General features: G+C 49.4%; 2 protein-coding genes across 2 annotated transcripts in view; one reads left to right on the top strand and one right to left on the bottom strand.

Annotated features, from left to right (window-relative positions):
• The window catches only part of LOC135235493 (NACHT, LRR and PYD domains-containing protein 12-like), a 419,768-nt gene extending 418,637 nt beyond the window's left edge, over positions 1 to 1,131 (bottom strand). The window contains exon 1 of the mRNA XM_064300950.1: positions 1,024 to 1,131. The gene's annotated coding sequence lies outside the window, so the exon portion shown is untranslated. The remainder of the gene's footprint in view (positions 1 to 1,023) is intronic.
• Positions 1,132 to 4,729: 3,598 nt separating this feature from the next.
• LOC135236714 (uncharacterized) lies at positions 4,730 to 10,830 on the top strand. The gene is given in 3 exon segments (XM_064303212.1): positions 4,730 to 4,902; positions 6,163 to 9,968; positions 9,971 to 10,830. Coding segments are annotated over 3 exon segments (4,470 nt in total). The 3' UTR covers positions 10,462 to 10,830.
• Positions 10,831 to 12,091: the final 1,261 nt, after the last annotated feature.

Here is a 12,091-nt window from a genome sequence, read left to right as displayed (position 1 = left end):
AAAGTAGATCATTATTTCTTCTTAAGTAAGCACAATTCCATCTCATTAAAGTCATTTTATCATGTATTCTCCGTTTCTAGGTAGTTGTAATTCGATTCGAAATCGCTGCAGTACAATTTATGTTGTATTTCAATTTCAACTTCAATCCAACTCAGGCAAAACGTAAATTCGGTCTGACATGGTGGCTTTAAAATCAGACGCTTTCGTCATTTTAAGTAGACCTACATGCACAGCTACATGCTGCCATCTTGTGGTTCACACAAGAAACGGCGTCTTAATGCAACTATAACCGCAGTTCTTTTCAGTTCTTGCTACTATTAAAGTAGTTGCTGAATTTATCATTGAAACTTGCACGAATTCAATAGAACAGAAATAATTGGTAAGGACATGGCCACTAGGTCTTTGTTAATTGAAACTAGTCAGAGTTGGATAGCAAATATGCAAATTAATAACCTTTAAAGCTTCTTTTTAGGATGTTTTTGTCTTGTATACGGAAGCTAATGTCTCGTTTCAAATAGTAGAAGACCAACTATGAAAGCTCCATACGTGAATTAACCTCCGACTGCCGACTTTAACATGGCAGACATCGAGTTAATTTCTCTTAATCCAAACTGTGTGAATACAGAGCAAAAATAACAGTTTGACTTCACAGACCGCATAGTTAAAATGTTCGGTCTGTGTTTGTTACAGTAGCAGGTCTCAATGTAGCCGACAACAGGCCTGTGACATCCGTCATATCCAAATAGGTAAAATGATCATAAAATACCAAATAAATGCTGAAATAAACGTCAAACTTTTGAATGTATTTGAAAAGGTATTTTTTGTTTTTGGTCCCAAATGGGGAATTTGGAAAAAAGCATATTAGGCAACTCCTCGTCTACTCCTCGGGCGCCATTTTATTGCCTGTTTTATTTCACTAAATTAAGCGTTATTGCGATCATAGCTACAGATTCCTATTTCTCCAAACACCCCTTCTCATCTAGCTTCTATTCGTCCCATCCCAATCCACAACAGACTACTTACTCAGTTCTTTTATCCAATTTAATTCCTTTTTACTGCATCCTCTTTGTTCTCCGTCTTTTAAATGACGTTTGAGTTTGAAACAGTTTCACTTTCTCTTTTGACTTAAAATTTTTTTTTACTAGTCTGCCTCACATGACCCAGACCATAGACATATATACAGATGTAAACAAAGTTGTCGTGGGATCCCACTGCCAGGTAGGCCCCATCTGTGAAGCAGAGGATCGGGTGACTGTGCATAATGGGTATACACTGAAAATATAAACAGAAATGGACTGTGCTCTAATGTCACCCTTTAAAAAAATCATTTTTAAGATCATTAAATATGAAGCTATATGAAGAAAAAACATGTCTTCACTGAATGGAAACCTTATATAAGGAATATTACATACATTATTAAGATAAATAGATATATATTACTCTATATATGCCTTCATTGCACTGTAAGTGAAATCCATTTATATTTTAAATATATTGATTTACTTTTTGGATTTGCCTCAATGAGTTAAGTGCTTATCAACAATCTCACTTTAAAAAAGTGCGTCTGATTGTAAATTCCTGTGTAATCAACCCATACACCTGTGGTGATGTTTTACACTAAGCATACATAACAGTAGACTCAGTATACAACAACATTTCACTGATGTAGGGAGTATGCCAAACTGCTGAAAATTCTTCAACTACTTTTTTCTTTCTTTCACCTCATCTGAACTGAGAAAGACATACTTCGTAATTTATTAGAGAGAACTGGACATCGTTACCAATTAAAATGGAAGTCCTGTAAAAATACACATAATAAACTGTCTAAATGTGAAAACCCAACTTCATACATATACATTTAGTTATATTAATACAGCCTTATTCTTTATATGAACTTTAAGACAAGCAACACGCTCGGAATTATCTCATCGCGACCCACTAAACCCAATGGCGCAGACGTTGCTTCCTCATTTCAAACTGCTTTCCTAACGGCTATTTTGCGTCCTGCAACTTGGGTTACGACTGTGAATATGTAGGGATTGCTGGACGTGCTGATAGCGACCACCCTTTCTCAAATTAACCTCAAATACACAAGACAGGACACGTATAACAGTATGGTAGCAAATTTATTTCAAGTTCCATTCATTTGCATGGGGCGGTCGATACAGGATCATGGGATTGTTTTGTTAAGGGCGGGTTTAGGTCTCGGGTATTCCAGGAAGCTGGATTGTCAGCTCACCTGTGAAAAATATTTGGCTATAGTTTTTAATGTTTTGAATCTGAATTTGTAAAACTAAACTTGAATATGTTAGGTGTCAATTAGTCATAAGTATTGATTATTGCTATTTATTAACAAATGTTCAGAGAAGTTGTTGCATGCTTTATTAGAAGTTACCTGGCTAACTGGGCAATCCTGCTTGGTGCAATACCCCCACCTGGACTTTAGTTTCTGGAAGGCAGGTGTCTGACTGATGGACATTGTATACAAAACCAAAGCTGACATTCCTTGCACCTTTCCATGAATAGTGGGATATTTTATTTTTTTGGTTTATGTATGACCTGTGAACAAGTGAGCACTTTTTGCAATAAACTCAACTGAGTGGCATTTTTTGCTGGCATGTGACTGTTCTATATTTTGTTATAATTTTGTACCACACGTTGTTACATACCACGACTTTCAGGAGGGCCATTCATCATTCCATTCGCTGTTCTGGTCCTGCCTCCAATGTAACACACTGCTATGTGTTTGACACACACAGCCCTGTTAGTTTATATTAATGTGTGTAAGGTGTGTAACACACTGCTATGTGTTTGACACACACAGCCCTGTTAGTTTATATTAATGTGTGTAAGGTGTGTAGCACACTGCTATGTGTTTGACACACACAGCCCTGTTAGTTTATATTAATGTGTGTAAGGTGTGTAACACACTGCTATGTGTTTGACACACACAGCCCTGTTAGTTCATATTAATGTGTGTAAGGTGTGTAGCACACTGCTATGTGTTTGACACACACAGCCCTGTTAGTTTATATTAATGTGTGTAAGGTGTGTGTGTCCTTCTCTCTGCAGGCTGTCAGGCTGTAGAGTCACACAGAGAGGCTGTGATTCTCTGGCTTCAGCTCTGTGTTCAGACCGCTCACACCTGAGAGAGCTGGACCTGAGATACAATCACCCAGGAGACTCAGGAGTGAGAGCGCTGTCTGCTGCTAAACTGGACACACTCACACTGCTGTAAGTACAGAGAGTTTCCACAATGCACCTCACACACACACACACACACACACACACCTGAGAGAGCTGGACCTGAGATACAATCACCTAAGAGACTCAGGAGTGAGAGCACTGTCTGCTGCTAAACTGGACACACTCACACTGCTGTAAGTACAGAGAGTTTCCACAATGCACCTCACACACACACACACACACACACACACACACCTGAGAGAGCTGGACCTGAGATACAATCACCTAAGAGACTCAGGAGTGAGAGCGCTGTCTGCTGCTAAACTGGACACACTCACACTGCTGTAAGTACAGAGAGTTTCCACACTGCACCTCACACACACACACACACACCACATTCATATTCCTTCATTTTCATTGTACACTGTGCAATGACAATAAAGGAATTTATCTATCTATATACCCACTCACACACACACACCACACACACTCATATACACATACACACACACACTGAATCACACACTTACATACTCAGACACACATAGACACACACACACACACACACACACACTTCACTACACACACACCTGGATTTAGAGTGTGTGACTCCTCAGTATCCCTTTGCTCACTAAAGTAGAGACACACACACACTCTCTCTCACTTACACTCCATCACACACACACACACATACTCTTACACACACCCTTTCGCTCACACTCACACTCATGCACACGCACTCACACACCTACGTACACACTCGTGCACACACACACACATACACACTCTCTCACACCCAATCAATCACTCACACACACACACACCCCTACACACATGGACACACACAATCTCTCGCACACACAAACACACACATTCACCAGTGCACTCTCACGCGCTCACACATGCATGCATACGTACACACGCTCATAACCGTATGCACACACACACGCACACACACTCTCTCTCATACTCAGTCACTCACACACACAGCCTCTCTCTGCACGCATGTATGTGTGAGTGCGTGCTATTTGTGTGAAATTGTATGTGACTGTGGATGTGAGTGTGTGTATGTGTATGTGTGAGAGACACAAACACGTGTCAACACACGCACTCATTCCCACACGCATGCACACACGTATAAACACACACACATTCTCTCACCCATGCACACACACACTTGTGCACACACCTACACACATGGACACACACAATCTCTCGCACGCACAAACACACACATTCACCAGTGCACTCTCACGCGCTCACACACATGCATGCATACGTACACACGCTCATAACTGTATGCACACACACACACTCTCTCTCTCTCTCTCTCTCTCTCTCTCTCTCATATTCAGTAACTCACACACAATCCCTCTCTCTCTCACACACACACACTCACGTCCACAGTCACACACACATTCACACAAACGCACACACACACACTCCTTCCCATACACATGCACACACATGTATAAATGCACACACATTCTCTTGCCCATACACACACACGCGCACACACACACTTATACATATGCACACATACATGCGTTGTGGCGCCCCGAGGCCCTATTGGGGCTCCACAAGAGAGCACGAGAAGCACCAGGGCGGCCGGGCCTCCCGCCACCGGCGACTGCTGGGACAAGTGGTGAGTGGGCATTACCTCCCGTCTGAAATATTGGAAGGTTTCAGGACCAGGGACAGCAAGCTGCAGACCAGGTGAGCTCCAAGGATCAGCACCATGGACAGGGCTGCAGCAGAGTGCAGGTATGTGGAATTTTCCACTCTGCTGCAGCACACCTGAGACTGCTTCAGTGATTGCCTCACAGAGTATATAAGGAGCAGCACAAAGGACTGAGAGGCTGGCTGGGGCTAGGGAGAGAAATTACGCCTGGCTTCTCTCCTCACCTGTTCCTAGGGCGGTAAGCGGCTGTGAGCCAACGCACGCTTAGAAATTGTATGATTACAACTTTCCACCTTTTTTTTATGACTGGGGGAGTGGTCTCCCCACACTGAAAAGGACAGAGGGCTGGAGGAAAAGTCCTACAAGGCCAAACGGAGCAAGGAGAGGAGACGGACCTGGAGTGGGCTGACCAGTGCCCCATCACACGCTCCTAACCATTGTTCACTTTGTCTCTCCAGAAGGATCGTACTTACCCTGGAGAGGAAGACTGATACCCCGACCAGGAAGAAGTTTCTGTTATTTTTTGCTTCCCCTTCCCTTTCCCCCTACAATTAATACAATTAAATGCGTTTTCTGTTAACTGATCCTAAGACTCACTGCACTGGTTCTTATACTGCTGTGGCAACTGCAACCTTGGGTGGTGAGGAAGGCTACAGCGTGCACACACTATATACACATGTATACACAAACATTCTCATACCCACACACACACATTCACAAAGGCACTCTGACACACCCACACACACTGTGAGCTTTCTAGCCAATGGAGGTTGCGGTTGCCAAACCAGTACAAGAACCAGTACAGTGAGTCCCAGGGTCAGTTAACACAAAATTAATTTATTGAGATTAAATTCTGGGGGAAGGGGAAGCAAAAAACAACTGAAATCCTTCCCGGTCGGGGTATTAATCGTCCTCTCCAGGGCAAGTATGTTCCTCCTGGAGATACAAAGGGAACAATAGTTAGGAGCGTGATTGGGTACAGGCCAGCCCAGTCCAGGTCTGTCTCCTCTCTCCTTCCTCCTTGTAGTAATTGTCCTCCAGCCCTCTGTCCTTTAGGTGCGAGGAGACCACTCCCACAGTCAGACAGTGTGCCAGCCCTTTACCCCCAACCTAGTTCCACACATATGGTGGAGAATGCGGGCATTCCAAATCCACGCTACGGGTTGACCGGACAAGAAGGAAACCAGCAGTGGGAAAAAAAAAAAAAAAAAAAAAAAAAAAATGGAGGAGGCTATTAAAGCACTCCTGCAGACGCAGGAAACGCTGCAGGTGGCACTGACTGAATTGTGTTCCAGGACAAGGGAACGGGAGAGGAACCAGAAGCCGCGGGATGTGCTGACAAAGTTGACCGCCGAGGATGACGTGGAGGCCTACCTCGAGCTGTTTGAGCGGACGGCCCACAGAGAAGGCTGGGCCCGAGGAGACTGGGGTGGTATCCTGACACCTTTTCTGACCGGGGAGGCCCAGAAAGCCTGCCGGGACCTCTCGGCGGTGGAGGCGGAGAGTTACGGCAATCTCAAAGGGGCCATTTTGGCTCAATATGGCTACAGCCTGCCGGCAAAAGCCCAACGATTCCATCAATGGACGTATAACCCCGACCAACCCGCGAGAGCACAAATCGCTGCCCTGAGTCGGGTAACCCGGAGCTGGCTGGTGGAAGGAAACGGGCCCCCCCTCCTGGACCGAGTAGTGCTGGACCGATGCACCCGGGCCCTACCCCCAGATGCCAAGAGGTACGTTGGCCAACAGGGGCCGCAAAGTATTGACCTTTTAATTGCGTTGTTGGAAAACCACCAGGTCACACAAGAGATGCTGCGGACCAGCCGACCCGAACCCCTAAGAGGCACCGCCGGGACATCCAGGACAGAGAAGGGTTATGGCAGGAGAGCAACCGGAACCCCGGAGCCGCGACGACCCGAACCCACCCCGCCTCCACCCAGGGAGAACCGGGACCGACGACGGTGCTATACCTGTGGAAGGGAAGGCCACTTCGCACGAGACTGCCCCGACAGAGACGAACCCATGCCAACGGCGGAGACATCGGGACCCCCGGCGTTCCCCTGCAGGTACATCACCACATGCTGGGCACATGAGGGAGCAAGAGCACCAACCTTTCCCGTGACAATTGCAGGCCGAGATACGGAGGCCCTACTCGATTCCGGAAGTATGGTGACGCTCGTCCGACCAGAGTTCGCTGGAGTCGCCCGAGGGGAAGAAATTTCCGTATCCTGCATCCACGGTGACACCAAGCGATATCTCACTGCCACCATTGACATGTCCACCCCAAGGGGGACGGTGGCCGTACGGGCAGGGGTGGTGGAGAACCTGCCCGTCCCGGTCTTGGTGGGCCGGGATTGTGTCATATTTGATCGGTACTGGAAGGAAGCTCCGGCGAACTGCAACGCAGAGACCGGCCGCAGGATCCAGAAGCGACGCACCCACAGAAGAACAGAAGGGGGCGCTCAACCAGCCTGGGCGGGCCTATCTGGGGGAGACCCAGCCGAGACGGTGGACCCGGACGTAGAGGTGAGAGGGCCCACTCCCGGCCCTGAGGACACCACCGCCACCGCCTCAGAAGCAGGAGCCGAGAATCCAACAGCCCTGGAAGAGGTGGGTCCGAGCGAGACCTTCTCCGAGTTCTCCCACCGACAGGGGGACCCAACCAGAGACCACAGCCGATTTGGGACGGCACAGCTTCAGGACCCCAACCTGGCTCAGGCATGGAGGGATGTCCAGGAGATCGAGGGGCAGCTACAACCAGGGGTGAGTGAAACGACAAACCCACATTTCACGGTTGATCAGGGGCTGTTATATCGGGTACATGAGGCCAAGGGAGAGTGTCACAAACAGCTGTTAGTTCCCAAGACTTATGTCTCAAAGGTCCTGTATCTTGCACACACCCACCTCCTGGGGGCGCACCTGGGAGTCGAGAGAACCTATGAGCGTATCCTTCCGCGGTTCTACTGGCCGGGCGTAAAGAGAGCCGTCGAAGAGTACTGTCGCCACTGCGCAGAATGTCAGCTCCACAGCCCCAAGGTGAAGTATAAGAACCCACTAATACCTCTGCCTATCATCGATATCCCCTTCAGCCGCATCGCAATGGACATTGTGGGGCCGCTCCCACGGTCCAGCCGGGGACACAAATATATACTGGTCATCATGGATTATGCTACCCGGTTTCCCGAAGCTATTCCATTGAGGACAGCCACCGGGAAGACGGTAGCCAGAGAACTGTTCCTGTTGTTCAGCCGGGTGGGTATAGCATCAGAAATACTCACTGACCAGGGATCATGTTTTATGTCCACAGTACTGAAGGCGATGTCGCACCTGTTGAAGGTGGAACAGCTGAGGACCTCAGTCTATCACCCGCAGACAGACGGGTTGGTAGAGAGATTTAACCGCACCTTAAAACAGATGTTGAGGAAAATGATAGAGACAGATGGTAAGGATTGGGACCAATTGCTTCCCTATCTAATGTTCTCCATCCGCGAAGTACCGCAGGGGTCCACAGGATTCTCCCCCTTCGAACTGCTGTATGGGCGGCGACCCCGCGGAATGCTGGACCTGGCCAAAGAGACCTGGGAGCAGCAACCATCGCGCCATCGCACGGTCATTGAACACGTGGAGCAGATGCACCAACGGATGGCCTGCATATGGCCTATGGTCCGGGAGCACATGCAGCAGGCCCAGCTGGCCCAAGCCCGAGTATACAACCGCGGAGCCCAGGTGAGAGAGTTTAAGCCGGGGGATAAGGTGATGGTTTTGGTTCCGACACACAAGTGTAAATTTCTGGCTAAATGGCACGGGCCGTATGAAGTGACCGAGAAAACTGGACCGGTCAATTACAAGGTCAGACAGCCGGGACGGCGGCGTACCACTCAAATATACCACGTTAACTTGCTCAAACGGTGGTATGAAGCTGAACAACCGCCGGCCCAGGCGCTTGCTGCTCATCTCTCTCCCCAGGTCACACCCGAGGTAACCATGGGGCAGCAGCTGACGACTCACCAGGTCCAGGACCTCCGAGAACTCCTGGATCGGAATCGAGATGTGTTCTCTGACCTACCTGGGCGGACCTCGATAACGGAGCACGACATCGTCACCGAACCGGGGAAGAAGGTTAGACTGAGACCGTACCGAATCCCCGAGGCCCAACGTGAGGCCATCAGGGAAGAGGTCAGAAAGATGCTACAGATGGGGGTCATTGAAGAGTCCCGCAGTTCCTGGAGCAGTCCAATAGTTATTGTACCCAAACCAGACGGTAGCCGTAGGTTTTGCAATGACTTCAGGAAACTAAATGAAATTTCACGATTTGATGCGTACCCCATGCCCAGGGTAGATGAGCTGATAGAACGGCTGGGGCCGGCCAGATTCCTCAGCACCTTGGATCTCACCCGCGGGTATTGGCAGGTTCCACTTTCCCCACAGGCAAAAGAGAAGACCGCCTTTGTGACACCGGATGGCCTTTTCCAGTACCGAGTCCTACCCTTTGGGGTCCATGGGGCACCGGCAACATTTCAACGCCTGATGGATCAAGTTCTCCGACCCCATCGGGAATATGCGGCCGCATACCTCGATGACATTGTGGTCCATAGTGCCAACTGGAAGGTCCATCTGGCCAGGCTGGAGGCCGTACTGGGGGCCCTCCGGGAGGCTGGACTGACGGCCAACGCAACCAAATGTCGCTTGGGGTTAGAGGAGGCGGACTACCTCGGGTACACGGTCGGACGGGGGTGTGTGAAACCCCAACCCACGAAGGTGGAGTCAATCGCAACATGGCCCAAGCCCCTGACCAAGAAGCAGGTGAGAACCTTTCTAGGCCTAGTTGGCTATTACCGGCAATTCATCCCCAATTTTGCATCCATAGCCACGCCCCTGCATGACCTGACTTCAAAGAATCGTCCCAACCTAGTCAGCTGGACAGCAGAAGCCGAGGCCGCCTTTGGCACCCTGAGACAGACCCTCTGCAGCGAGCCAGTTCTGGTAACCCCGACCTTCGACCAGACATTTGTACTACAGACGGATGCTTCCATGGGGGGGATCGGAGCCGTGCTCTCCCAGATACGTGAAGGGGCCGAACACCCGGTCACGTACATCAGCCGTAACTAATGAAGCATGAACGGAATTACGCTACGGTAGAGAAAGAATGTTTGGCAGTCAAATGGGCTATGGACAAGCTGCGGTATTATCTACTGGGTAGAGAGTTCGTACTGGTCACCGACCATGCCCCGCTAAAATGGATGGCTGTGAATAAGGATAACAATTCCCGTGTCACTAGGTGGTTTCTGAGCCTACAGAACTTCCGCTTCAAGGTCGAACATCGGTCCGGGAAGCTCCATGGGAATGCTGACGCCCTCTCCAGACGGGGGGAATGCCTATGGTCCGGCGCTCCAGGTGACAGCTTGGAGCTGAGGGGATGGGTATGTGGCGCCCCGAGGCCCTATTGGGGCTCCACAAGAGAGCACGAGAAGCACCAGGGCGGCCGGGCCTCCCGCCACCGTCGACTGCTGGGACATGTGGTGAGTGGGCATTACCTCCCGTCTGAAATATTGGAAGGTTTCAGGACCAGGGACAGCAAGCTGCAGACCAGGTGAGCTTCCAAGGATCAGCACCATGGACAGGGCTGCAGCAGAGTGCAGGTATGTGGAATTTTCCACTCTGCTGCAGCACACCTGAGACTGCTTCAGTGATTGCCTCACAGAGTATATAAGGAGCAGCACAAAGGACTGAGAGGCTGGCTGGGGCTAGGGAGAGAAATTACGCCTGGCTTCTCTCCTCACCTGTTCCTAGGGCGGTAAGCGGCTGTGAGCCAACGCACGCTTAGAAATTGTATGATTACAACTTTCCACCTTTTTTTTATGACTGGGGGAGTGGTCTCCCCACGCTGAAAAGGACAGAGGGCTGGAGGAAAAGTCCTACAAGGCCAAACGGAGCAAGGAGAGGAGACGGACCTGGAGTGGGCTGACCAGTGCCCCATCACACGCTCCTAACCATTGTTCACTTTGTCTCTCCAGAAGGATCGTACTTACCCTGGAGAGGAAGACTGATACCCGACCAGGAAGAAGTTTCTGTTATTTTTGCTTCCCCTTCCCTTTCCCCCTACAATTAATACAATTAAATGCGTTTTCTGTTAACTGATCCTAAGACTCACTGCACTGGTTCTTATACTGCTGTGGCAACTGCAACCTTGGGTGGTGAGGAAGGCTACAGCGTGCACACACTATATACACATGTATACACAAACATTCTCATACCCACACACACACATTCACAAAGGCACTCTGACACACCCACACACACTGTGAGCTTTCTAGCCAATGGAGGTTGCGGTTGCCAAACCAGTACAAGAACCAGTACAGTGAGTCCCGGGGTCAGTTAACACAAAATGAATTTATTGAGATTAAATTCTGGGGGAAGGGGAAGCAAAAAACAACTGAAATCCTTCCCGGTCGGGGTATTAATCGTCCTCTCCAGGGCAAGTATGTTCCTCCTGGAGATACAAAGGGAACAATAGTTAGGAGCGTGATTGGGTACAGGCCAGCCCGGTCCAGGTCTGTCTCCTCTCTCCTTCCTCCTTCCGGCCTTGTAGTAATTGTCCTCCAGCCCTCTGTCCTTTAGGTGCGAGGAGACCACTCCCACAGTCAGACAGTGTGCCAGCCCTTTACCCCCAACCTATTCCACAGTCCTTTACCCTTGACAGTTTCAATCCTGAAATTCGTATTTTTTAAGTTGGCCCACGGCCGCTTACCGCCCCAGGACCAGGTGAGGAGAGAAGCCAGGCGTCGTTTCTCTCTGTAGCCCCAGCCTTCCTCTCACTCCTTTGTTCTGCTCCTTATAACCTGTGAGGTAATCAGCTCAAGCAGCCTCAGGTGTGCTGCAGCAGAGTGGAAAATTCCACATACCTGCACTCTGCTGTAGCCCTGTCCGTGGTGCTGATCGGTGGAAGCTCACATGCTCTGCGGATTGCTGTCCCTGGTCCTGAAATCTTCCAAAATGTCGTTTGAGAGGTAACGCCCACTCACCACTTGCCCCAGTAGTTGCCGGTGGCTGTGGGCCCGGCCGCCGTGGTGCTTCTTGTGTTCTCCTGTGGAGCACCGATAGGGCCTCGGGGCACCACAACACATACACATACATACACTCATTCTCAATCGCACACACACACACACACATACATACACACACACACACACATACATACACTCATTCTCAATTGCACACACACAC

Source organism: Anguilla rostrata, chromosome 12 (genome assembly GCF_018555375.3).
Source record: "Anguilla rostrata isolate EN2019 chromosome 12, ASM1855537v3, whole genome shotgun sequence".
NCBI lineage: Eukaryota > Metazoa > Chordata > Actinopteri > Anguilliformes > Anguillidae > Anguilla > Anguilla rostrata.
The sequence above is the reverse complement of the archived record's forward strand: the minus strand, read 5'-3'. Positions and strand labels throughout refer to the sequence as shown.